General features: G+C 44.0%; 1 protein-coding gene across 2 annotated transcripts in view; it reads left to right on the top strand.

Annotated features, from left to right (window-relative positions):
* The window catches only part of STYK1 (serine/threonine/tyrosine kinase 1), a 42069-nt gene continuing 14762 nt past the window's right edge, over positions 1-27307 (top strand). The window contains exons 1-6 of one of the 2 annotated variants that reach the window (XM_055002754.1): positions 1-194; positions 12498-12549; positions 17164-17274; positions 23750-23896; positions 24588-24854; positions 27019-27200. In XM_055002754.1, coding sequence (XP_054858729.1) covers positions 17208-17274; positions 23750-23896; positions 24588-24854; positions 27019-27200 — 663 coding nt within the window. In that variant the 5' untranslated portion in view covers positions 1-194; positions 12498-12549; positions 17164-17207. The remainder of the gene's footprint in view (positions 195-12497; positions 12550-17163; positions 17275-23749; positions 23897-24587; positions 24855-27018; positions 27201-27307) is intronic. The other variant, XM_055002753.1, reaches the window with a different exon arrangement.

The following is a 27307-nucleotide window of genomic DNA, read 5'->3' as shown; positions in this document are numbered from 1 at the left end:
GAGGAAATTACTTCCAGGACTAGCGTTGCAAGAAGCTTCAAGTCAGGACCAAGGAAGACTTTTTTTGCGCTGGAGGATTTGCTTGGGATCTGTTTGGACTTGCACCCAGGAATCAAGAAGGGATGTGATGACTGACAGACAGCGTATATGAGGCCGCAGGATTCCCAACACTGAAAGAACAGGATTTATCATAGGTAAGGACAGAGAAACTTGGGCAGAGCCATAAGAGGGTTGCTAGGATGGAGAGTTGTGAAGCTTGGGCTGGCTCTGTATGTAATTTGTTGCCCAGCATCTTCAGTGACTATTGTGTTTCCCTTCCCTTGCCTGTCAGTCAGTCCCTAGAAATCTACCCCAGTACTTTTTCTTGACAGCAAGACTTTTCTTTTTCTTTCTTTCTTTCTTTCTTTCTTTCTTTCTTTCTTTCTCACCACCCACCCGTGGAAAATTTAGGGTTTTTAAAAGGTGGAGGGGGGAATATGCAGGAGAGAATCTGTAAACAGTTTTCTCCTGCCAGAGTCCCCACGCCATTAGCATCGGAAGGGAATGGCACGTGTTGCCTTTAAAACATATACAGTGCAATCCTAAGAAGAGTATTCCCAGCTGAAGTCCATTGAAATCATTGGGCTTGGGCCCATAACCTACTGTTGTCACCCTGGTCTTTTGACATGTGTTTATATTTTATAAATTAGCCAATTTTAAGTTCCAAAGAATACAAACTTTTCTATATAAGCAGTAGAAACTTTGTTATCTGTGTATATGTGTAGGAGCCAGAAAGACAGGTTTAACCAAGGCAGACTTACCCAAGGTACATAGACACATTCATGTGATCCTCTGTAGGACAGAGTCAAAGAGAAGTGGGCCAGAGATGTCTGAAGAGCTGTTTCTGAAGAAACATGACAGTCATCATCTCTGACAAACTATGAGGCAAAGTAATGAAAATATCCCAAAAGCCTGCAAATACAGGAGAAGCAGAGCAGCTGAGGTAGATTATTGTGGATAATGATGATGAAGATAAATTAGAATGCATCTCAGTTTGCAAAAGGTAATGGATTGGAACTTGCTGTATAATGTCTTTAACCTTTTGCCATACAGTTTTATTTTCTCAGTGTTGCAAATATTATTATTAACCAGTGTTAACTGCTGGTATTTGTGTGAAAGAGCTAAAGGTGAGATTGGTCCTTAACCAAGTGAAATAGCCACAATTGAAGTGAACGGAAAAATCTAGAGGAGAGTTTTGCATATAAAGGTTATTTTTCTTTTGACATCCTCTGAAGTAGGAGATTGAAATGCTACCCAGAGCAGCGTCTTCTGTTGCTCAGCCATTCATATGGCATGAGAGCTTCTGCTTGCATTTAACATACCAATTTTCTTAGATTTATCCTCAGTGGAGAAGATGATCTTTGTATCCTCAGCCCCTCATGTGTTCATGGCCTTGTTCTATAGCCTAGAGGAGGGACACTTCCTATGTTTCCGTTTTCACCCGAGCTGGGCGGTGGCATTGTTTTGTGATCCATGAAAAGCTCTTTTACTTTACTGTGATTTTAATCTTAATTCTTCTTAACTTCTATTATTCTCTTTTTTCTGGTTTACTGGCTGTGAGTTGCTATCTTAAAGTAACTCCTTCGGCAGGCTGGGAAGTTTTAAAGATATTTCTTTGACACTGACTTGGTTTAATTAGTTTCAGGGGGTAGCCATGTTGGTCTGTAGTAAAAGAGTGAGGTGCAGTAGCACCTTAGAGACCAACTGGATTTCCAGGGTAGGAGCTTTCAAGAGTCAGAGCTCCCTTCATCTTTCTGTTACGTGAAAGGGAGGCAGTGGGGTTGTCGGTTGGTAGGAGATAGGAGACTTGAGATAGGGAAACTACAGATAGCTATAACTGTAATTATTTTACAGTTGTCCTGTTAAATTGTACTTGAGTCTGTCTTTGCCCCCCCCTCCCGCCGTCCTGACCCACCCCATCTGATAGCTTGTTATGAGTAGGAAAAGAGATTGTCCTTTAGAGAACCCTTTTTTGCCTTCTCCCAAACGAACTAAGCTTGATTTTTTTTAAACCTAATATTAAGACAAGTAATAGATTTAATGTCTTTCAAGACTGCAGTGATATTGAGGACCTACTGTCTACAGAAGTAGAGGATAACTTATTAAGAGATTGTAACCTTTTTGGGCTTTCAGCAGTTTTAATAGAGTTATGCCCTCCTTAGATTACATGAATCAGTTGAATCTCTTCAAGAACCTAATGGGGACATTGCTACTTTAAATATATTAGTATCACAGGCTTATTTGATTGCAAGGATCTTGAGGAATATTTATGAGACAATAGACAGCTGGACTCCTCTAATTACAAAAGCAACTGACCAGAACTTGGCACCTTCTATTGATAATAGGAGAGTTAATAGTGGCTTTGCCGAGTCAGTAGAATGTCTGGGAGTAATGTAAAGCTAAGGACTGCCTTTGACCCATGCAAGGTTGTTCTGAACATTTATTGCTTTAGAGGTCATATTATCAATTGGAGAAATAAACGTTTGATCAGAGAAGACTTAGCAGTATTATTAGATCAAAGGATCATTAATGTCAACCTAAGATACTATGAAAGATTGACAGGCTCCATTCACCTGACAGATTGGTGCTCATCTTCTTTTCACCTAGAATCCCATCCTTGATTATGTATGGTTAATGATGATGAGTAGTTGCTTTCACACAGCATTTTCCCTCGGAGCTTCTTTAAAACCTTAACTGTTACTCCTTTATCCTCGACTAGATGTAAACACATTCAGTCCCAAAGACCTAAGGATTTGCCCACATCCTATGAGCTAGAAGGAAAAGAGAACTTGCTAATTGATCTAATGTCTCCAATCAATCATATGCAGGAGAAGAGAAATAAGAAACAGTTGCAATTTTCTATGCCTAAAAATGATAAAAAATCTTAATGCAGTAGGTTGTCTTGACAGATGATTTGTGGCAACACCTGGATCAGTGCGGATTGGCACTGCTGATACTTTTGGATCTTACAGCAGCGTTCGACACAGTCAACCATGATCATTTGACTCACCGTCTCGCCACTGTGGGGATCCTTGGGACAGCCCTGCAGTGGCTGAGCTCCTTTCTCCATGGTCAGGGACAGAATGTGGCGCTTGGGGAATAAATGTCCTCCCACCATTCTTTGGTGTGCAGCGTCCCTCAGGGGGTGATTCTTTCCCCAATGTTATTTAATGTCTATATGTGTCCCCTTGCCCAGGTGGTTCATAGCTTTGGGCTGGGCTGTCACCAGTATGCTAATGACACCCAGCTCTATCTATTCAGGAACGGCGAGTTAGACACTGCCCTGGACTCTTTGGCCGAGTGTCTGGATGACATGGTGGAATGGTTGTATTAGAGTCGCCTGAAGTTGAGTCCCCAGAAGATGGACGTTCTGTATCTGGGCCATAGGGTGACGGAAAAGGGAATCCGGCTTACAGCCCTCGTTGACGGTGAAGAGCCTGGGTGTGCTCCTGAATGCCTCACTTCCTATGAAAATAGTAAAGAGTCCAGTAGCACCTTTAAGCCTAACCAACTTTATTGTAGCATACGTTTTTGAGAGCCACAGCTCTCTTCAGTCAGATGCATCTGATGCTGTGGCTCTCGAAAGATTATGCTACAATAAAGTTGGTTAGTCTTAAAGGTGCTACTGGACTCTTCATTATTTTGCTACTACAGACTAACATAGCTAACTCCTCTGGATTTATGACCATGGAAAACACTTTCTCTGGAGGCCCAGGATGCAGCTGTTACCAGATTTGCATTTTTTCATCTTCAGCAGGTCAGACAATTGGCACCTTATCTCTCGCCCCAGGACCTAGCTTCGGTAATCCATGCAATGGTCACCTCTAGACTCGACTATTGCAACTCACTCTACGCTGGGCTGCCTGTGGGCTTGACCCGGAAGTTACAGCTGATCCAGAATGCAGTAGCATGTGTCCTTACAGGCCACCGTTTAGGGCACACATCTGCCCTGTGTTGTGCCAGCTGTACTGGATTCCAGTTGAGTTCCGGATCCAGTTCAAGGCACTGGTCTTAATATTTAAAGCCCTCCATGGACTGGGACGTGCATACCTACAGGACCGCCACTGCCATTATGTCCCCCGCAGGGCCTTGCACTCTGTGGACAAGCAGCTTCTGGTGGTCCCTGGCCCGAGGGATATTTGGCTGGCTTCAACTAGGACCAGGGCTTTTTTTGCCCTGGCCCCAGCCTGGTGGAACACTCTCCCAATGGAGATCCAGGCCCTGTGGGTCCTTTAGAAGTTCCACAGGGCCTGCAAGATGAAGATGTTCCGCCAGGCCTTTGACTAGGGGCCAGCCTTTTGTCCCGCTCTTCTGTTCACCATACCCTCCTTTTGTCGCCACCCTAGAGTTACATCATGGTGGTGCCCACAGTTTATGATGATCCTGTAGTAGCCTGATTTGTCTGGTGGTATCTGCATTTTATACTGTTTGGATTAATGTGTTAATAATGTTTTGTTGTATTTTAACAGTATATTTTGTTGGAAGCAGCCCTGAGCCTGTTTATAGGAAGAGCAGGGGATAAATAAAAAAAATAAAAAAATAAATAGTTTCTTGAAAGGATTTTGAGAACTGCCAACCTTAGAACAGTCACATATTATTGGTTGTATATGACATCTTCAGACTAAACTAATTAAAATTAGCTAAATGTAAAACAGGGAAGTGAATCTAAGGTATTTTTAAAAAGTAAGGCATGGGAGATAAAAGAAGCTTATAAAACTTGGGATTGTTTAAAAGAAGAAAGAACTGTGGAATCAGGGAAGGCTCCAATAGGCCTAAATAAAAACTATTCCCAATATCCATCTAAACTAGTGGTTGATATCATCCCGTATCTAAAGAAAAAAATTCGCAGAGATAGTTCCCCCTGGACCAATAATTCAAATACGCTTCAAGAATGGAAGTGCTGTCCCAGCGGTGCCTGGCATTGAACTAGGGTTGCCAGGCCCCCTCAATCTCCCTGTTGGGGATAGGGGCCTGGCACTTACCTTTGGGCAGAGCTGGGTGCGCGCGCGCGCCCCCACAGGTGCAATGATGTCACTTAGGGGCTGACGTCATTGTGCGGCTGGGCACTGCAGAACGTGCCCGAAATGGGCCGTTCTGCCGTGTATCGGGCCCGGTTTTGAGGTGCTGCAGAGCGCAGGAGCGTTCCTGCACTCTGCAGCACCACAAAACAGGCCTGATCCACGGCAGAACAGGCCCGTTTTGGGGTCTGCGGAGCACAGGAGCGTTCCTGCACTCTGCAGCGCCTCAAAAATGGGCCCGATCAGCGCCAAAACGAGCCCGTTTTGGGGCACTGTGGAGCACAGGAGCGCTCCACAGCTGCTGAAAATGGGCCTGGTTTGCCGTGGATTGGGCCCGCAGCGGCCCGATCTGGGCCAAAACTGGCCCAATCCTGGCAGCTGTGGCACACGGGAGCATGGTGCGCCAAGGGGGAGCACACAAGGAAGGTGTGCGCCCCCCCCCCACTTCTCAGGTAAGTGGGGGCGGGGTGTGGGGAGCGGGGGCGGGAGATCCCCCGCACCCACCGGGGGTCTGAGATACCTACATTGAACAGTCTGATAACATGTGACTGCTTGAGGCATATCCATATAAAATACTGAGCAAGATTATAGCCTGTTAGAATACTAAAATACAGTTGCCACACATCAGTTTGTTCTTATCTCAGTATGATATTATTTTACTTCAAGAAATGTGGGTCTTAAAATAAAGATATATCCCTTTCTCTAGGAATGCTTGCAAAGGAAGCAAAGAAGGGAGACCCTGGGCCAGATTAGCATGTTTTATTTCTACTGCGTTAAATATCACTTCAGCTAAAGTTCAGATCTCTCATGATTTGGTTTTGGCTGTTCTGGTCACTTTGCACAATTATCCTTTGATATTTACTTCAATTAATGTACCCCCTGCTGCCAGCATCATAACCATGAATGAAAACTGAAACATGCTAGTGGGCTTATATGATGAATTAATGGAGAGTTCTCCAGACACAAGGAGTATTCTAGCACGTGATTTTAATGCTAGAAACGGCAGTGATAATGAAGCCTTATTGGCTGCTTGGCTGGGATCCAATATTAATGATACTTTATTCTCTTTAATGCCCACTAGGCCTTTAAAGAACATCAGTATTAACAGAGCAGGTTTGAGGCTTCTTGATTTTTCTTTATCAAGGGGACTTTGAATGGGTATATGGAGATTGACCAAAGAGGTGAGATATAATGCCTCAGGATCTCCCTAATTGGACTCTGGTATCAGCAGGAGCGGAGCCAGGGTTTCTGGCGCCCGTGGTTGGCTGGCTGGCCAGCCAGGTGCATGCACACGTGCACGCACACACACACCAGCCTGCGCACAAGCCAGCCCGATTGCTGCGGCGGGCGGCTGGGACGGTGCATGGGTGGCCTTCCAGCTCTCCCGCTCAATTGCCCTGCTCTACCCCAGACACCAGCCCACGGCTGCTGCGCCCGGCTGGGGGCATATGCTGGCGGCAGCAGCGCGGGGCTGCAGCTCCGTGGCGTGCACTCCCACCCCCAGCGCCTCCTCCGGCACCCCGCACCCTGAGGCAACCTCCTGCCTGGCCTCAATGGGCATGCTGGCCCTGGGTATCAGAGAGTTATATATATAGAGAGAGATTAACCAGATGGATGAAATCCCTCCCATCTGGAAGCATTCTGTAATTGTTCCAATTTTCAAAAGGGCTTGATCCTGCAAAATATTGCCCAATTAACTTTCTGATATTGGCCGGGAAATTATACTCTTCCCTTCTACATCAAAGATTACTGGAATAGACCAACAAAATCTTAGGTTGGAAACAAATTGGCTTTAGGAGAAGATTTTCCACCACTTCAGGTTAATGTTTACTCTCATATCTTGTAATCTGAGGTGTAAGGAAATTACATTAACGCAGAATAATGCATTGGCTATTTATTTTACTTGATTTACACCCCCCTTGTCTCCCTGGTGGAATCCAAAACATCATGTATCATGTAACAATCCTGGGAACTACAGGCCAGTCAGCCTGACCTCTGTCCCAGGGAAGATACTGGAGCAGGGCCGATTCCAGACGGGCACAAGTAAAGCGAGTGCTTTCGCTTTTCCAGCGACCTCACTCGTAAAAACCCGTAATGTCCCGTCCCTGCTTACCTCCGGTTCATGGCGCTGTGTTGCGCTCCAGAAGTGGACGGTGTGAACGCCGTATTGCGGGTTTGCACACTTCTGGACACTTCGTCGCCGTGGAGAGGCCCTCCCCTTTTCCTCCTTTCTTTGTCGGCCGGCCAGCAACAATATTCCCTTAATTTTTTTTTTTAAAACCGGGCGCCATTTGCGCAGTTGCACGTTTGCACAAATGCACAAAAGTTGACGCTGCGTATTCGCATACCTGCGCATTTGCGCAAAACACGTAAATTTTTTTTTTAAAAAAACTGAAATGCGAACCAATGAAGGCCCCCGACGTCAACTGTGACGGGGAGGAAACAACCAATCCCGGGTACCTCAGTTGGCCGTGCGAACATCCGGAAGCGGGATGGCACGGCACGCTGCGAGACAAAGCGGATGGAGACGAAAGTGAACATGTGGCCGGTAAGCGATTATTTCCGCAGAAAAACCGCAATTTCTGGCCATCTGGAATCGGCCCAGATATTAAAGGCTTCAATCTGCAAGCATGTGATAATTGTTGGAATATAGGCTGCAAGTTCTGACAGTCAGTCATTATAGGGCTAATGTGTTTATCCAGGGTTCGTGTGTTTGTATTGACCTGGAAGAGAAACCTGACAGAGCGCCAATAGCCTTATCTACCTCATAGCCCAGGAAACTGGTAAACTGTTATTGGTCAATAGGTTAGTTGACTTCCTCTCTAAGGGTCAAGAAGAAGGACAGAATCTCCATTACTCATGCTGTCTAAGTTTGTACTCCATAAAGTCAAGATGTAGGGAATAGATTTCTTTATTTTGTAGCAATCCTGTCTACCTTTTTCCTTTAAAAGTAAATGTTTCTTAAAAAGCAAACAAGCGTCTGACTCTCTATTGATTCAAGATCCATTGCAACTCTGATTTTTAAACTATTTTAACTCACTTTTTCCCAGCACTAATCTCACGCTATGTAATCGGCCTTGAGTCTCAGTAAGAAAGGCAGACTATAAATGACAAATAAGAAATCAGTTCCCCTGGAGAAAATGGTATCTTTGCAGTGTGGACTCTATACCCAACTTGAGGTCCCTCCACTCATAAAACCCCACTGTCCCCCCCAAATCTCCTGTAATTTCCCAACCCAGAGTTGGCAACCCTACCCTAGAGGTGGGTGTGGCTGAATATACATAACTGGCCCAACAAACCATGGACCCACGGAGAGCCTTCAGGGACGCAGGCAGATACTGCTTTTCCAGTCAAGCTTTCCATCTTTTATTTGTTCATATCTTATTTTTGTGCCTGTGTATGTCTGTGTGTGTGTCCACTGATTGCTGCCTTGCTGTGGAACTGTCCCTGTCAGTAAAGAATGCTAGTGGGTTTATTTGTGATGAAGATTGCTTTATTTTAACCAGCATGCTTACAGAGTGAGTTCCAGGTTTTCAAACAATCCCTTGTTGACTTACCTTGCTTGATTTGGCAGTATTTTACTCATATTGGAGCCACTCCCTAAAAGCAGCCAAGAGGTCATTCAGGCTACCTTGTCTTTCCACCTACCTCCTCGCAATTGGGGTTTAGCCCTGGAATTTTTATTCCGTAGTCTGTTCTGTTCAACCAGTTCTCTCTACCCAAATGTTAAACGTTTCATTTCTACATCTCATTAATAGTGTGCATTTGTTGCTGAGATGGTAATGCAAACTCTTTTAGTGATACATATGCAATAGTTTGCTCTGCCTGTTTATAAATAATGGGTTTCTGAAATGTTTGGTTAGATCATTCATTGCAGTTGCACTTTCGTATCTTTTGACATTTCACGTAGGAAAATAAGGACACTCTGGTGTACTTGCAATATGTTTGTTCTCTCATGAAGCTTGAGTCCCATTAACACATCAAATCTCCTTTCCACCTGCTGTATTCGTTAACTCTATAATAGTTTTTCTTGTGCTAACTTCTGAAGCAGTTGTGGTAGTATCATTTCATTAAACACACACATGCACATTTAAGAATGATCTCACAGTGGGATAGCTAACACTTAGAGAAAAAACAATACTTTCAGATACTTTCAGCAACATTTACTATCTGGACAGACAGATTGGGAAGGGAATAAGAGCATATTCATGCAGATTTATGCCAGCAGCAGACCTGAAGAACTCAAATGTATATTTTTGAAAAGTATTTCTGGTAGCAGAAGGGGAAATTAGGGACAGCCCTGGGGAATAGCGATTTATTGGAGGTAGTTTCCAGTAAATGGGGAGAGTCTCTGGCCAATGGGACCATTTGGAAGGTATCCATTCTGAAATGTTGGTTAAGCATTGAGCTATATAGTCTGGCTACCAGAACCTGCTGCCCCCTGAGCTTTGAGATCCCTCTCACTGTAGGGAAGATGGTTCCATATTTATCCTCCTTGCAGGTTCCACATCAACGTAGGGCGTTTTCCGCAGCTAGGTGTAAAGCTATGCCATCTGCCATTATATATGGCAGATTGAACAGGACACCCTATGCAACTAGATATTGCCTATGTAAACAAAATTGTGTTGTCAATAACACATGATCTTCTGCATTGTCATCTGTATGTTGATATATGTCACACATATTTAAAATCTGTTCTAGCTAATATGACAGACTGCCCTGATTTGCTCAAAGTTCATAAATTGCTGAATGATTCTTTTCCCGAGGTAACCAAGATGGTAGCTAAATTTCTTCATGCTGCTTTGAAGTGGCGTCAAAGGTTATCACAGAATTAAGTTATGATTGCTTTTTCCTTTTGTGTCTGTATCTGAATAACCTGAACTGCTGATATATGCCAATAAAGGCTGACTTGACTTGCCTAATTTTAAAATGAATGCTTAGTTTATCCTTTCATAGAGCTGTCTTGTGTTTTCTGTGGCTCTTTTTTCCTCCATTCCCAGCACCCCAAGAAGCTTCATAAGCAGTCTACTTCAACATCTAGAGAGAGGAGAGAGTGGGGAGCTGGTCTATGTTATTATCAGCAAAAAAAGAGAGTCACGGTAATAAGTCATACAAACATAGAGGATTCCCATTGTAACAGGAACTGTGTGTGGACTTTACCAAGGTGGTCTTCATGAAAGGGCTTTCTGTGAGTGTTAGCCAACAAGAAATACACCTTGGGGAGAATTTTTTGATACAGCACACTCTTGAAAAAGGTGCTCTGAAATGGGGGAGCAAGCTGGCTCCTCTTTGCACTTTGCACGGGCATTTTATTAGATTGTATGGAGGTCTAGATTCATTGACTATTCTGTATACCATATTAGACTGTTGAATATTATTTCACACGTTCACTATACATGTTGGCTCAAGATTATAATTACAATTAGTATTGATGTGGATTGGATCTCCTTTTGATTCCATTAGTTAGTCTGTTACAGTGTGATTCCTCTATGTTTGTATGTTATGCTTATGGCAGTGAAGCTTCACCACAAACAGCATAAGTCAAGGAGGAAGTTGGGTGTAGATAGAAACATGAATGAGAAGGTTAGCAAAGGGAGTAGGTAGAAAGAGAAAGAAATGGGGAAGAAGGCAATTCAGAGGAGAAAAAAACGGGAGATAAAGGTTATCTAGTGATGGGTGTGGGGAGAAGGGCCAGCCAAAACTTTGGTTGAAGATCTCCAGTCCGTATATAATTTTAATCCATTATAAACATGGAGCAAAAGGATTAATTTTTTATTAAGAATGTCCATTACAAACAAAGTGATAAGAAGGATAATCTGTTATTGAGATTCAAAAGCAAAACAGGAGGATCTACAAGGTTGATCCCCCTTGTTGTATCAGAGGCTGTTTTTAATTAATATTTTAAACTCTTAAGTTGTTTTAATGGTTGTTTTTAAAACAGAATTTACACCTCTAATTTTAATGTGTTTAACTTGGTTGTACAACAGCAGTGTTTTGAGGGGGGGAGAAAGAGGGGGGAGTAGGATACATACTTCAAGTTACGGTTTTGTATTCATCAACAGTAAAGTAAATGATCAGAAAGATTTTATCTTAGTGCCCTCTTCTGTTGGGAGATGTAGTCTAAAGCCCATTAGGCATGTGGAATTTTAACCCACAAATAACCCTTTGCCCTTAACTATTCAGTAGCTGCTTCCATTAAACAATAATTATTTGGCAACCATTTTGCTTCCTAAAGGGGTAAGCTCCCAGTGTTACCTAAATGGCTACCCAAGTTTATCCTCTGGTTTCTAGATGTGTCCTTCTAAGCACATCCAAAGTTCAAACCAACACACCACCACCAGATGAACTTTTATATCGCAATCTTTCCTGTGTATACTAGGGGAGAAAGATCTCATGGTTCTCCCAAGTTGCAGTTTTTATTGGAGAATTAATATCATCGGACCAACTTCAAAAGAACCGCTTAGACAAGTCATGAGCTTCTGGTATAAAAATGTGTACCAACTCAAGATAGACATATACAGGAGTAATAGTGAAAGCAGTACAGTTTCCATTCACCAGACAGCTATTAATACCACATTCAGCCTGTAGGATCTAACATGAGGCTTAGTCAAAATAGCATATAAAATCAAAGGAACTGTCACCAAGGCAAAAAATAATTAATAAATTAATAAAAAATACCACAAGAAAAATGAAAGCAAATGCTGACCTGCATGCATTCCATTAGCTAGAGTAAGGTAGGTTTCCCTCATATATTAAGCAAACGAGCCTGGGTTACTATTGGGCAATGATAGTGTTTTTCCTTAACATGTAAATGTGGGTGTGAAATAAGTCCTAAAGAGATGACAACTGGGAGGTCTTTCTCCTTTGTTTTTATTGATGATATTCCAAATATGGTGATACACAGTGAAGAGGAAAGTTCAGCATTGCAGGTGCCAGATAGTAGGGAGAAATGGCACCAGAGTCTGCAAAAGTGATGTATGGTGTGCGCACGCGCGCGCGCACACACACACACACACAGAAACCCAAACATACTGAAAATGGCTAAAAGCTGCATACGCACAGTGGAAGGTGAGCAATGAGCAGAGGTAGACAAGTGAGTTACATAGGAAAATAAGGTACTTCTTGAGAAAAGTTGGGGAGAAAGTATCGGGAAGAAGTGCAAGAGAGGCGTGCAGAGTAAAAATGAAATCAGATGGGCTTCGATGGGATAGGGCAAAGAAACAGCCATGGAAGTACAGGATCCAACACCTTGATCCACTACTGTTTTGCCAGAGACACCAAGTCTGTATTATTTGTTAAATTTTTATCTAATAACACTGAGGTGTTGAAAGGACATCCTAATTTCTTTAGGAAGAAGAAGAAGGGTCAGATTTATAATATGCATATATCGATATCCTTTATGAATTTACTTGAGGTGGTCTCCAATATCTCTTTCTACAGTTTGATGTGCAAAAGGCAGAATGGCAACTACTGCTGGACGCTTTTACTTTCGGTAAGATTCAGGAAGAGTAATTACTTTTTCAAATCAAAGGTGATGACAAAGCATGATACACTTTGATCTTTTAAATCAAAGCATAGTTCTCAGTTTACTTCTAGATGTAGTGGCATGCAAATCCTTTTAATTATATAAAAGTAAGACATATAACTATCTAAAATAGCCAGATTAATCTTCATGCCAGTTTGGTATAGTGGTTAAGACCGGCAGGACTCTAATCTGGAGAGCCAGATTTGATTCCCCACTCCTCTACTTGAAGCCAGCTGGGTGACCTTGGGTCATTCTCAGCTCTTTCAGAGCTCTCTTAGTCCCACCCACCTCAGAGGGTGATTGTTACGGGGATAATAATAGCACACTTTGTAAACTGCTCTGAGTGGCCGTTAAGTAGTCCTGAAGGACAGTGTATAAATCAAATGTTGTTGTTATGTGAAATACGCTTTGATGATGAGGTGGGGGGAGTTAGCTCAAGTATGTAGCTGCAATGCTATACAGACTTTTTTCCTGTTTTGCTTGCTAACAGGCAAGAGTTGAAATGGTTCTCTTTTCTCTTTGGCTGTATCTCGTGCTTATCTTCCTCTATGGATCTGCATGGTCCATTCTGCGTGTGTTGGGTTGGGGAAGGTTAAAGCAATGCATGCCTTATTTCCCCCTTCTCCCTTGCACTTGTGTATTGTACTACTATCCCCTGGAGCAGAAGCAGAAACAAATACTATAAATGTTATTTGTGCTTGCAGTCATAAGAGTACAAATAAAATAGACGCAATGATGTCAAACCACTAGTCCTCTTTTAGATGTCCATTGCCAGCCATCGTGTCTGCTTGCAAGCTTCCTGAGGCATCTATCTGGCTGGCTGCTGTAGGGAACAGAATACATTGCTAGATGAATGTCTTCTTTGATCCAGCAAGGCACTTCTTATCCGCTGACCCCACTTGTCCTAATAACTGGTCTTAAAGTATGGCACCAGATGTGGCCTGATGCAGGCATATATTTAATTTTCCATAAGAATTTTAGCAAAATCACTTTTGGCCAGCCGCCTCACACCCCTTGCACACATCTGAAGAGTTTCCCTGACATCTGACTGGCCTTGGGCAATTTCACAAGCAGTGTGAAGTCTTTTCCTGATGATGCACATCTTAAGAAAGCAAGAAGAAAGAAACAGACCTTTGAGTCTGAACGTTTTACTATCTTTTCAGCAAACTGAAAATTATTATTAATGGCTTTTTTTTTAGCCGGAAGATCCCAGAACAGTGTTCCAACACCTCTTTAAAATATCCACGTGACTGGTGTTACGTCAGTATTTTTAAAATGGCCTGTTTTGGCCATTTGGGCACAGATCGGGCCACTGCCGGGCAGGGGAGGGTTCCCCTGCCAAGCAATTGCCCGTTTGGGGCCAGTGCTGGACAGGGGAGGGTACCCTGCCTGGCAGCAGCCTGTTCCAGGTTGTTTTGGCCCCAATACAGGGTGTTTTGGCCATTTTGGGCCCATTTCAGGCCCAAAATGGCCAGGATTGGGCCTGAAATGGTCAGGATCGGGCCTCTGCTGGGCAAGGGAACACTCCCCCGCCTGGCAGCAGCCTGATCCTGGTCATTTGGGGCCCCATTTGGCCATTTGGGGCCCAATTCTGGCCCCAAATGGCCAGGATCAGGCCCCAAAACAGCCAGGATCGGGTCTCTGCTGGGTGGGGGAACACTCCCCCAGCTGGCAGCGGCCCAATCCTGGCCATCTTTGGCCCCTTTCAGCCATTTTGGGCCCAATTCAGGCCCGAAATGACCTGAATCTGGCCAATTCTGGCCACATGGAGGAGTGGCTCATTCTGGGCCGATTCAGGCCCAATCTGCACTGAATTTAGCCTTATCCGGGCCAAATCGGACCCCCACCACCACCCATGAAGCAAAGGAGAGCTCCCAGGGCGACCACGGCCTGCCTGATGACGTCACTTCCCAGAAGTGACATCATCACGCAGTCCTGGGAGCTCACGTGTATGTAATGAGACACACCACCTCCTCCCAGGAGTTGCCCTGGGTGAGAGTTCCCCCACCTCTTTCCCCAGAAAAAAAGCCCTGAATAGTACCCAAACTCTTATAGGTTGTTGTTGATAGAATTACTGATCAATTTATTCATGCACAGGAAGAATGCAAAATGTTGCAGCAAATATCCGCACAGTGGTGCTGCTAGTTTAGCTTTGTACACCTTACTTGGCGTGATATCAATACTAACAATATAATAAAGAAACCATATGCTGTTCTAATATGTTCTTTAGGACTGAGGTTCTCAGAGGTTTTTCCTTTGCTCTCTCTCAAAGTGGAAAGCCTCAGGAGCCTGACACATCATCCTTGGGAAGATCACAACACCATGTGGAGGAGGCTTCCCCCCAAAGGAGGCACATGCTGTGTTCTACCCTCTGATGAAAGCTGTCCTCAATGCCTACCTGCTGTCGGGGCCAGTGAAAGTGTTGGATGCATATTAAGGGAGAAGGTAGATTGCTAGTGCAGTCCTAAACAAAATTACACCCTTGGATGAACACTGATTTCACTTAATTTAGATGGGTGAAACTCTGTTTAGGATTGCTTTCAGAGTCTCAGTTCAGGGGCCCACCCTGAACAATGGTTTAATGTCACACTAGCAAAAGCGGTGCGATAAGTAAAAAAAACTCCCACTGAATTGTAAAGGAGGAAAAAACAAATCCCCCTCCCATCATCTACTACTCCATCTATGCAGCTACGGTCCATATGGAAGGACAAACATGCGGGCAGACAGACAGACTTCAGAAAACACCAAATATCTTGTCCAATTTATTTGGAGTATTTGTCTTGGAGAATGAAGATGAAATAACAATCAGACATACCTATGCTATCACAGAATACTACATGTTCCAACTTTCTAAGTTACACAGCCTGTTGCTTTCTAGGTCATAATAAAATATGTTACAACAACTGTTTACAACCTTGCAATACCTAATAGATTACAGTATTAGGGTCATGGCAATGGAAAGAGGAACTGAGGGCATGACTTTCCTTGTCACTGATTTGTAGGGATTGTTCATATTTTGGGAGTCCATGCGGCAAAGGCATGTATGGGGTGCAGAGGAACAAATTCACACACTGAGCCTCTTTTAAGCTTTAGAAGAGAAATATGAGTCCTTTTATTGCAAGAAATCCAGTGGGGATAGGAAAGGCACATAAATAGTCCAGTCTAGACCAAAATAGCAAGCAGGGATGACTGTTTTTGCTGCTCCATGTGGAGTATTTTGTGCATGTGGAGCAGTAAAAACAGGGAATACTCTTCTCCCCCCCCCCATTCTATTTTGATATGGGGAAACAGCTTGGGGGTGGGGAGGCAGGAGCCCTTTTTCCCCCTGTCATGGTGTTCTAAGGCCATTTGGGCTCTCCTTTATTTCTTAATAGAGTTGCCAGGTCCCCTTACCCTCCTGGCTGGAGCGGGGGACCTGGCACTTACCTTTGGTGTCTTCTCACATGGGCGCACTCTCAGGTCCTACATGATGACATCACTTCTGGGAGTGACATCATCATGCAGGCCTGGAAGTGCTCCTGGGCTTTGCGATGGGCTGGTTTGGGCCCCCAAACCAGCTGAATCGGCTGGCATGAAATGTTGATTCGTTCCTGGAGCTTGCACAATGATGTCACTCCTGGGAGTGATGTTGCGTCACGCCAGGAGTGTGCCACAGGAGGCCCATTTCCGTGCCTTCCCCCCCTACACCAGTCAGGTAAGTGGGGGGGGGGGGAAGGTAGCTGGGAGCAGAGAATCCTCTGCCCCCACCAGCAGGAATGGCAACCCTATTTCTTAACAGCAATTCCGCACAGTTGCTGTGTGGCTGTGGGGAGCCTGGGCTGGGTCTGGGGAGTCTGGACCCAACTCTTTTAAAACCTGCCCATGTAGAGAGACCCTCATAGTCCCCGTCTGAAATCTGAAACTAGAGACAGCATAAAGTCTTCTTCACTTCTTACACATCCATACTGAATAAAAATGTATTAAAGTTCAAGCATATATTTTATTTCAGAATCTACCTCCATGATACAAATTTGTTACTATAAGAAGCCTTTTTCAGTCAACAACATACAGTATTTTTTTAAAAAAAACTAGGCATAAGTTATTTTGTTATTTTTGACTCATAGCTACTAGGAAAATGGAAATTGCTAGGTAGGATAACGTGAAACATTAGTGATTTGTATTTAACAGATGTATTTTAATACCGAAGTATTTAAACCGTTGTGACTAGATCATCATGGGTCATATCCTGCAGATTCATTCTACTAATGGCAGCCTTTCCCACCTGCACAAAGAGCCTTTTGCAGTTGCAAGCTGCTCTTTTGCTGACAGAGGAGCTTTTTGCATCAGGAATGGCTTCTTGCACAGGGGAAAACATCGCCATTAGCAAAAGGGATCCACGGGATCCAATGTCATTTTTATGTGGCGTCATTATGGCCCTTGCAGTTGTAAAACTATTGCTCAGAATGTCTGAACAGAGAATGTCTTAATAATTAAATTAAGTGAACCCCTGAAGTTGAACCTGTCCTACCATTCATGTGGTTTAATTTTTTGATTGGTCATATAAGCCATCTAACCTCTATAACATTCTTCATATCTCTACAGTAGATAACAACAGCAGATGAAGGAGAGGCCCCATTTGGCTGAATATGTCCAACAAAATAAGAAGATTATCGCGCATGCTCTTGGAATGTCAGAGCAATGACAAACTTTGTGGTAAGGACAGGGGCCAGTTTTCTCTCTTGTAGCACACATTATATATGAAAGGATCTTTCATCAAGAGACAGGAATAAATAATGTTTGATAGAGGATGTTTCTCTGGCTGGGCTAGGATTGGCTAGCACCTGACCTTAACATGATTTTACTCATCTGTGTCTGATTTTCTGCCTCATCTAGTCCAGCTAAGCCCAATAAACACTTCCAAATACCACTGACTACAAAATGAATTGAATTGGTTCATTTAAAAGAAATCTGACCATAGATATTGTTGAAAAGAAAATGTGGGGAGGCTGCAGAAAGTTCAGCTAAATATAAGGAAATAATCAAGTCAGTGCAAACTCAAAAACAAAAAAGTGTAGGATACAGAATACAATTTGACCATAATTAGCAAATCTTTTAACACCTAACATTTAAGAAGACCTTATTTTTAAGCCAAATATGTTTTGAATATTGGGTCTTCATCAGTGATAAAAGCACGTAGCAAAAATACATCGAGTTTAATAACATTCACAGTCAATAAAAACAAGATAATTACAGTTAAATAATCAAATAAACAAAAAAAATAATTTTAAAAATAAGAATAATAACCAAAGACTTTCCTAACAGCTATGACCAAAATATCATGGTGGAAACTGGTAGAGGCTTTTATATAGAAGACAAATGGCTGCACCCAGAGAAATTTCTGCAGAAGTCTAAGCGGAGATTATATTTTTCTTGAGCCCATCCCAGTATAAGTTTTGCATTTTTGTTGGTGCAAGTGCTCTAAAGTGATGTTTTTCTCTCACTTTTCTTACTTGAGCCTTTGGCAATAAGATGTTTAATAATCCTGCAAAGTATTACACAGCTATGGTAATGTTTAGTAATTGGAGGTCTAGTGACTAAATTTGTAATTCTATTTATATATACATGTATACATGAATAATCCTTTGTCAAAATGCTATTTATATTTTAGGTCAAATCCTGTCAGCTGTTTGTAGATATTTTATAGGGAACAAGCCATGTGTCTTCTTTATAACTTATATTAAACATAGCATTTGAAAAGATTTGTGGTAATTGTGCTCAGACAGTAATTTGTATTCTGTGTTTCTTGTCTGAGAGTCTCTCTACACGAGATGCCGGGACGTGTGTCAGGAGATGCAGTGTTAGCCAGGAAGCTTAGTTTTGAAAGACAGAACCGATGGAGATCACTCTGGGGGAACGGATTCTCTTAACAGCCTTCTGCCGCATCTGGCATGCTGGACTGTCTCCCTTTCCGGAGCTTTTACCCTGCTGCCCTCGCTGCTTAAAACTTTGAATTAACCAAGCCTTGGCAGGGCAAAGACTCCAGAAGGGGAGACGCCAGAGGCGGTGGAGGGCTGTGAGAGAATCTGTCTCCTCTGGAGCGATCTTCACTGGTTCTGTCCTTTGAAAACACACTTCCTAGTTAACATTGCGTCTTCCGACACGTGAAGAACACATGTCAAAAGTATTGAGTAGAGAAACGTAAGTTTGTGACCACTCTGGTTGTCTCCATATATTTAGTTGATCTTTTAATAGTTTCCCCCCACACACACACACAATTTCAGTTTTGGCTTGGTTGGGGTTGTTTTTCCTCCTTTTTTGTTTGCGTTGATATTGATGAACTAAGGATGATGATCAGGGCTTTTTTTCTGGGAAAAAGGTGGTGGAACTCAGTGGATTGCCCTCAGAGAAAATGGTCACATGGCTGGTGGCCCCGCCCCCTGATCTCCAGACAGAGGGGAGTTGAGACTGCTGAGCGGCACGGAGGTCAATCTCAACTCCCCTCTGTCTGGAGATCAGGGGGCGGGGCCACCAGCCATGTGACCATTTTCAAGAGGTTCCGGAACTCCGTTCCCCTGCGTTCCCCCTGAAAAAAAGCCCTGATGATGATTATGATGAATTAAAACATTTCTAGTACACAGTTATAGTATTATTACTGTCAAGGAAAGACTTGCAGAAAGATGTTTCCGATTCTTTCACTTTCTCGTGACATGTGCCCATACTAATGGACGTGCGCATAACTGTGGTTTTCCATCAATGTTATATCTTATGACCATGAAAGTTCTGAAGGTTTGAGTTTCAATCAGTTAATGGAACGGGGGAGCAATTCTGCTTCTAAAACTGGAAGATAAGGCATCATTTTATTCTCTGACAAAATGGAGACAGCAGATAAGTTAAATGATATCATTGCATTGCATTGCACGAGGGCTGCTTGAAAAACATGGATCTTGTGCATGCAGAAGTGCCACAGCAAAGAAAAGCCTCCACGGAGGTTGGCAGAGAAGCATGAGGGGGAATAATGTCATAACCAATTTTATTTTTACACATCCATGGTCAAGTTGTGTTTCACTTGGTTCACTCTGAAAACCAAGTTTTAGGTGGATACACATGTTAGTCTGTAGTACCATGTTAAAGGCTACCAACATTTACCAGGGTATAAACTGTAATGAGTGAAAGCTCATACTGTCATATACAAATGAGAATGAAAGACCATCTGTCTTTATATCCAGGTCAGAAGGTGGAAAGGGTATTACAAAGAAGTTGGAGTTAGGAAGCTGGAGCTATGATGTAATCAGCTTGATTAGGGCTGGGAGACATGCATAGAGGTTCACAGAGTTGGAAGGGGCCATACAGACCTTCTCGTCCAACCTGCCCGATGCAGGATGAGCCTAAAGCATCCCTGACAAATACTAATCCAGCCTCTTCTTGAAAACTGCCAGTGAAGGGGAGCTCACCACCTCCCTAGGCAGCTGATTCCCCTTTTGAACTACTCTGACCGTGAAAACGTTCTTCCTAATATCCAGCAGGTACCTTTGTGCATGTAATTTAATCCCATTGTTTCGGGTCCTACCCTCTACTGGCAACTGGAACAGTTCCCTGTCCTCCTCCAAATGACAGCCTTTCAAATATTTCAAGAGAGCAATCATGTCCCCCCTCAATCTCCTCTTCTCCAAACTAAACATTCCCAAGGCCCTCAGCCTTTCCTTGTAGGGCTCAGTCTCTAGACCCCTGATCATCCTCGTCGCTCTCCTCTGCACCCTCTTGATTTTGGCCACATCCTTTTTGAAGTGAGGCCTCCAGAACTGCACACAATACTCCAGGTGCGGCCTGACCAAGGCAGTATAGAGAGGGGCTATGACCTCCTGCGATTTCGACACTATGGCCCCTTTGATACAACCCAAGATTGAATTAGTCTTTTTTGCCACCGCATCACACTGACTGCTCATATTTAGTTTACAGTCCACTCTTACCCCAAGATCCCTTTCACATATACTACTGCCCAGAAGTGTATCCCCCATCCAGTATTTGTGCTTCCCATTTTTGTGGCCCAGATGTAATACTCTGCACTTGTCTTTGTTGAACTGCATCCTATTCACAGCTGCCCACTTCTCCAGAGTATTTTGGTCTTGTAGAATTTTAATTCTATCTTCTTGGGTGTTTGCTACCGCTCCCAATTTGGTATCATCAGCAAATTGAATGAGCAGCCCTTCCACTCCTTCATCCAGATCATTGATAAAAATATTGAAAAGTACCAGACCCAACACTGAGCCCTGTGGCACCCCACTGGACACCTCCCTCCAATCTGATGAAATGCCGTTGACCACCACTCTTTGGGTGCGGTCCTCTAACCAATTCCCTATCCACCAAACTGTCCTATAGTCCAGTCCACAGTCTTCCAGTTTGCCCATCAGAATGTCATGGAGGACCTTATCAAAAGCTTTACTGAAATCCAGATAAATCACATCAACAGAGTTCCCCCCATCCAGTAAGTTGGTCACTCGATCAAAGAAGGAAACCAGGTTGGTCTGGCAAGATCTATTATGGACAAAACCATGCTGACTTTCCTGGATCACTGAGTGGTCCTTCAGATGCTTACAGATCGATCCCTTTAAAATCTGCTCGAATATCTTCCCAGCAACAGAAGTCAGACTGACCGGCCTGTAGTTTCCCGGGTCATCCTTCTTCCCTTTCTTAAAGATTGGGATAACATTTGCTCTTCTCCAATCTTGTGACACATCCCCAGTCCTCCAGGAGGCCTTGAAGATGATGGACAGAGGCTCTGCAAGTTCTCTAGAAAGTTCTTTGAGCACTCTTGGGTGCACACCATCCGGCCCAGGGGATTTGTATTCATCCAGTGCAGCACCTTTGAACTACCCTGACCTTGAAAAAGTTTTTCCTAATATCCAGCCGGTACCTTTCTGCATGTAATTTAAGCCCGTTGCTTCAAGTCCTATCCTCTGCTGCCAACTGGAACAGCTCCTTGCCCTCCTCCAAATGACAGCCTTTCAAATATTTCAAGAGAGCAATCATGTCCCCCCTCAATCTCCTCTTCTCCAAACTAAACATTCCCAAGGCCCTCAGCCTTTCCTGGTAGTGCTCAGTCTCCAGACTCCTGATCATCCTCGTAGCTCTCTTCTACACCCTCTCAATTTTGTCCACATCCTTTTTGTACTGAGGCCTCCAGAACTGCACACAGTACTCCAGGTGCGGCCTGACCAAGGCAGTATAGAGAGGGGCTATGACCTCCTGCGATTTCAGTGCAATGGCCCTTTTGATACAAACCAAGACTGAGTTTGCCTTTTTAGCCACCGCATCACACTGACTTCTCATATTTAGTTTACAGTCCACTCTTACTCCAAGATCTCTTTTGCATACACTACTACCCAGAAGTGTATCCCCCATCCTGTATTTGTGCTTCACATTTTTGTAGCCCAGATGTAATACTGTGCACTTATCTATGTTGAATTGCATCCTGTTCACAATCACCCACTTCTCCAGAGTATTCAGGTCTTGTTGAATTATAACTCTTTATCTTCTTGGGTGTTTTCCACTCTTCCCAATTGGGTATCATCAGCAAATTTAATGAGTAGCCCGTTTACCCCTTCATCCAGATCATTGATAAAAATATTGAAAAGTACCGGGCCCAAAATCAAGCCCTGTGGCAACCCACTGGACACCTCCCTCCAATCTGATGAAACGCCGTTGACCACCACTCTTTGAGTGCGGTCCTCTAACCAGTTCCCTATCCACCGAACTGTCTAATAGTCCAGTCCTCAGTCTTCCAGTTTGCCCATCAGAATGTCGTGGGGAACCTTATCAAAAGCTTTACTGAAATCCAGGTAAATCACGTCGACAGAGTTCCCACGATCCAGTAAGCGCGTCACTCGATCAAAGAAGGAAACCAGGTTGGTCTGACAAGATCTGTTGGGGACAAAACCATGTTGACTTTCCCGGATCACTAAGTGATCCTTCAGATGTTTACAGATCAATCCCTTTAAAATATGCTCTAATATCTTCCCAGCAACAGAAGTCAGACTGACTGGCCTGTAGGTTGGAAATACACCTCCCCTAGCTCTAATGAAAGTAATTACATTTTGCATTTTATCTCTGCAGCCTAACTCCAACCGGCCCTTCTTTGAAATATCTCTCCCACCTTCTAAACTTGATAGAAGGTCCGATGGACTCTCATTCTCATTTGTACCTGATGAGGTGAGATTTTAAGTTGTCCTGAAGGGCAGTATATAAATCGAATGTTGTTGTTGTTAATAATAATGATGATAATGATAATAGTAATAATAATAATAATTCACAAAAGCTTATACCGTGGAAAATGTTGTTGCTTTAAGATGCTACTGGAGGAGACCAAGAGTTGTCTATATTGTAGGTCCTAATAAAAGATCATTTGACACCCACTTGTCCCCTTGCAACAATATGGCAAGAAATGCTACTGATAGGTTCTGGTTGTAGACATAAATATACATTGGAATAACTAACTCTGTGTTGCGAGAAAGGGGCTTGTAGACCCACCATTGGATGATGTTGCAGATGGGAGCTGAGGCTGGGGTGGAGGGCAAGCTCCCCGTCCATGGCAAGGTGATGCATGCTGGGAGGAGCAGAAGAGGCGTGTAGGAGGGGCCTGGCTCCAGCAGCCCTCCATGGTCCACACTGCCATTCCTGTTTGGACTGATCGTCTCCTTCCCTCCCTCCCTTGGTGCCAGCTGCAACTGGGGTTGCTTGTCACAACTTGGCAGTGGTTTCAAGGCACTGGTCTGGGTCCACTGGGGTGAGTTGTGCTTATTGGGCAGCTCAACCCCCTTTGGGGGGTCCCCTTTAGGGATCTGGGGAAAGCTGAAGGGAACACACCTGACTGGCCATTTCAGGCTTCACCCTGGGTGGCAGGGACCACTGGGGTCATGCCTGGATGGATGCTAGACCCCCTGCTATCCTGCAGTGTCCAGCAAGCATGCTGGGGAATGCGTGCCATCAAGTGGCGAGGGACTGTTTGATGGAGTGGGTCCATTGTGCTATGCTGTGCCAGTGCTCCAATGACTGTAATCAATAAAGCCATGGCCTGATTTCATCCAAAGATGCACCAGCCTCACAACTACCCTATATGGATGCAACAGCTGCTTGAGATTAGATGAGCTTTAACTACTGTAATTCCTTTCTCATTTGCCGCTTCTTTTGACAGTCATACGAGAAAATCAGGCTGAACTAATAGTCATCCCAGTCCTCTTGGTAGGTGTATTTGTCATTGTCTTAAGCGTCATCCTTTGGCTCCATTACCGGAACTGGAGGATAAAGCAGCAGCAGGCCGTTGCAGAGTCTGAAGAGAAAGGTAAGGACACCTGAGGCACAGGGCTGCCAGATGGCTCTGTCTCAAAATCTTGAAGTTAAGCAGGAGAGAAAGGGAGCTATGGGACCTCAGAATGGAATGGGGGGGCAGTTTTAATGGGCCAGCAGGCTGAATGTGGCTCTCCCTGGTTCTTTGAGATTGGAGCTTGATGGTCACAGCCAGAAAGTTAATAAGAGCAACAGAAAGTGGCCTGCTCCCTTTAATCATTCCCTTTGAGCCTTGAAACTTCATATGGAAACACTGAGACCTGACCAGCATGTTGGTGAGCAACTGGATTTGCAGGCTTGGGTGAATGCCACATACTCCCTTAGAGGCCTGCCGGAGGAACTCACCTCAACTCTGCTGCTAGACAGCTTCTTGCAGGACACATGTTCCAACCCACTCATGGAATTCATAGGGAGGTCAGCGGGCAGTTTAGGGTGAGGGAAGTGGGGCTGTGTGACCATATATTTAGTCAATATATGCTTGTTGAAAGAGAGTGTATGTCTTCTTGCCAAACTGACCATCCGTTCCTAGCTCTGGACAGTCTCCAATTTTAAGAGGGGTTTAATTCAGAATTAATTAAATTGTGATTGTCCTATTGCAGTGGGTTAGTGTGCACCACTAGTGCTAAAATGTAAGAGGAAAAAAGTCCCCATGTTTCTACTTCATTGGTTTCTTGTTTGACTGACAGTTGTGGTCCCAGTATCAGAAGATGGGAAAAGCCAAGGGAAAGCCAATGTCTCAGACTATACCTCCATCCAGCTAAGTGAGATGACCACAGATTGCTTGCTAAGAACAGCAGCCTTAACCTTGAAGGAACTGGAGATACCACGAGAGAAAATCTCTCCAGAGTCACTGGAGTTCATTAAGAATGGCAGCTTTGGGAGAATCTACAGAGCAGAACTGGCTGCCACCAATCCTGGGAAAACTCAGCTGGTCATTTTGAAAGCCTTACAGGGTAATGTCCGTGATGGGAGGGCCAGCCATCTGGGTGACAAATGCAGGGTTGCCAATTCTCTATTGGGAAATTCTTGGAAATTTGAGAGTGGAGCCTGGGGAGGACAGAATTTGGGAAGGAGAGGGACTTCAGTGGGCTATAATGCTATATAGAATCCACCCTCCAAAGCAGCCATTTCCTCCATGTGAACTGATCTCTGTAGTATGGAGATCAGTTGTAATTCCAGGAGATCTCCAGACCCCACCTGGACATTGGCAACCCCAACCCTAACAGTACTAGAACTTTTACCTTATATATTTTCTGACCCTTAATTAGTTTATAGGAGTGTTGTGCTGAACAGGCAACACTCATCTGCTTAAAATACAAATGAGTGATGCCCTACAATCGCAACTCTGAATAGAGAAATAACATGATATTCTTTGAGTAGTCCTGCCCTTGGAATTGCACAGGCTGCAGTGAACACATAACCACGTGTGCCTTATACTGAATCAGACCCTTGTTCCATTGAGGTCAGTATTGTCTTCTCAGACTGGCAGTGGCTCTCCAGGTCTCAGGTGGATGTCGTTCACATCTGCTACCTGGTCCTTTCAACTGGTGGTCCTGGGGCTTGAACCTGGGACCTTCTGCATGCCAAGCAAATGAACTGGCACTGATCCCCACCCCCTCCCTATGTGACCGTAATAGGCATGATGAGGTGCTTTGTACCGTACTGTTACAAGCTAATTTCTTTTCTGCCCTGAGTGGAGCCTCAGCACCTTTCCTATGAAGAAAGGTTGAAGAGTCTGGAACTTTTGAGTTTAGAAAAAAGATGACTAAGGAAGGACATAAGAGAGGGTTATACAATTAATGCACAGGGTAGACAGGGAGGACAGAGATAACTTTGTCTCCCTCTTCCAAAATACTAGAACACGAGGGCATCCAATGAAGGTGATGGACATTAGATTCAGGACAGACCAAAGGAAATTATTTACAGAACAAGTGATTAAAATATGGAATACGCTGCCAGAGGATGCAATGATGGTCACAGGCATAGACTGATGTGAAAGGAGATTGGACAGATTCATGGAGGAGAGGTCTATCTATGGTTAATAGCCATGGCAACTAAAGGGAACCTCCATGCCAGAAAGCAACATCAGTAACTAGTTGGCCAGTGTGTGAGACAGGATGCTGGACAAGATGGACCGTTGGTCTGTTCCAGCAAGGCTCTTATGTTCTTATGCTAAAACAGGACTGTGCCACAAAGAAAACAGGATTCCTTCCTGAAGTGTAGATCCAGAGGAGTTAGCCATGTTAGTCTGTAGTAGCGAAATCAAAAAGTTCTCGAAAGCTTATGCTACAATAAAATTGGTTAGTCTTAAAGGTGCTACTGGACTCTTTTTGATTCCTGAAGTATAGGGTTATGCAAAGAAGAAAACAGGGTTTTTGCCTTCTGTGATGGAGAGAATCCAGGAGTGGGCTGTTCTTCCCATTTTGCTTCATAGGCAGAACTGTGCAAGTAGCTTTCCATGTGGCCCCATCTGTTAGCAGGAGATCCCTCTCTCCTAAACCTATCCTTTTGGCAGCATCAAGGTTGACAAAATTTTCTGTTTCCTACCCTTCTCTGCCCTTGTTGAGTTGCTTTAGAAAGCTTTTCTTCTCTCCTTTCACTTGATTAATGAATTAATAAATGGAGATAGGAGACTTTAAATGAATGGGTCCTATCCAACAATCCGTCAGTGGAAGTAGATCTTTCTTGTGTTTTCCTCCAGCCAGCAGTCCTTTCGGATCCCAGAAAAGTCTGTTCCTGTCGTTGTGGGTACACATGGATCAGGAGGATGCTGCGAGCAGGGGCATGGCTCAGTGGCAGAGCATCTGTTTGCCCACGCAGAAGGTCCCGGGTTCAATCCCCAGCATCTCCAGTTACAAGGTTCAGGCAGTAAGTGATATGAAAGAGCTCGACCTGAGAGCCTGGAGAGCTGCTGTGAACCTGAGTAGACAGTACTGACCTTGAGGGGCCGCGGGCAGTTTCATGTATTCAACATTATAATCATTTAGTTCTAAAAGAACTGCAGTAGTTTGTTTTGGGGCTGACCAGAACCAAGCAACCCTTCTCTTATTTCTGCCAGAGTTCTTGAGAGACTCTCTTATTTGTTTTGTGGGGTATTTTTTTCCATTCTGTTTTCAGAACCTGCCACTTCTCATGAGATGAAAGACTTCCTGGAAAGGATTAAATTCCATCAGTTCCTCGGTCCTCATGAAAATATAGTCAAGTTATTAGGGTGTTCTGTAACCCAGATGCCTCCTTACATCATATTGGAGAATGCTTCCAATGGGAATCTGCTCAACTTCCTTTGGACCTGCCGCAGGGTATGTCTAGGGAAAGAATGACTGGGTCAGGTTTGACTGGCTGTCTCATCCATCTGCTCATTGGGGTCACTTCTCTTGGGGTTTGTTTGTTTCAATGACTTTGGGAT

The sequence above is a fragment of the Eublepharis macularius genome, chromosome 18 (assembly GCF_028583425.1).
Source record: "Eublepharis macularius isolate TG4126 chromosome 18, MPM_Emac_v1.0, whole genome shotgun sequence".
Lineage (NCBI taxonomy): Eukaryota > Metazoa > Chordata > Lepidosauria > Squamata > Eublepharidae > Eublepharis > Eublepharis macularius.
This window is presented reverse-complemented; position numbering and strand designations above follow the sequence as displayed.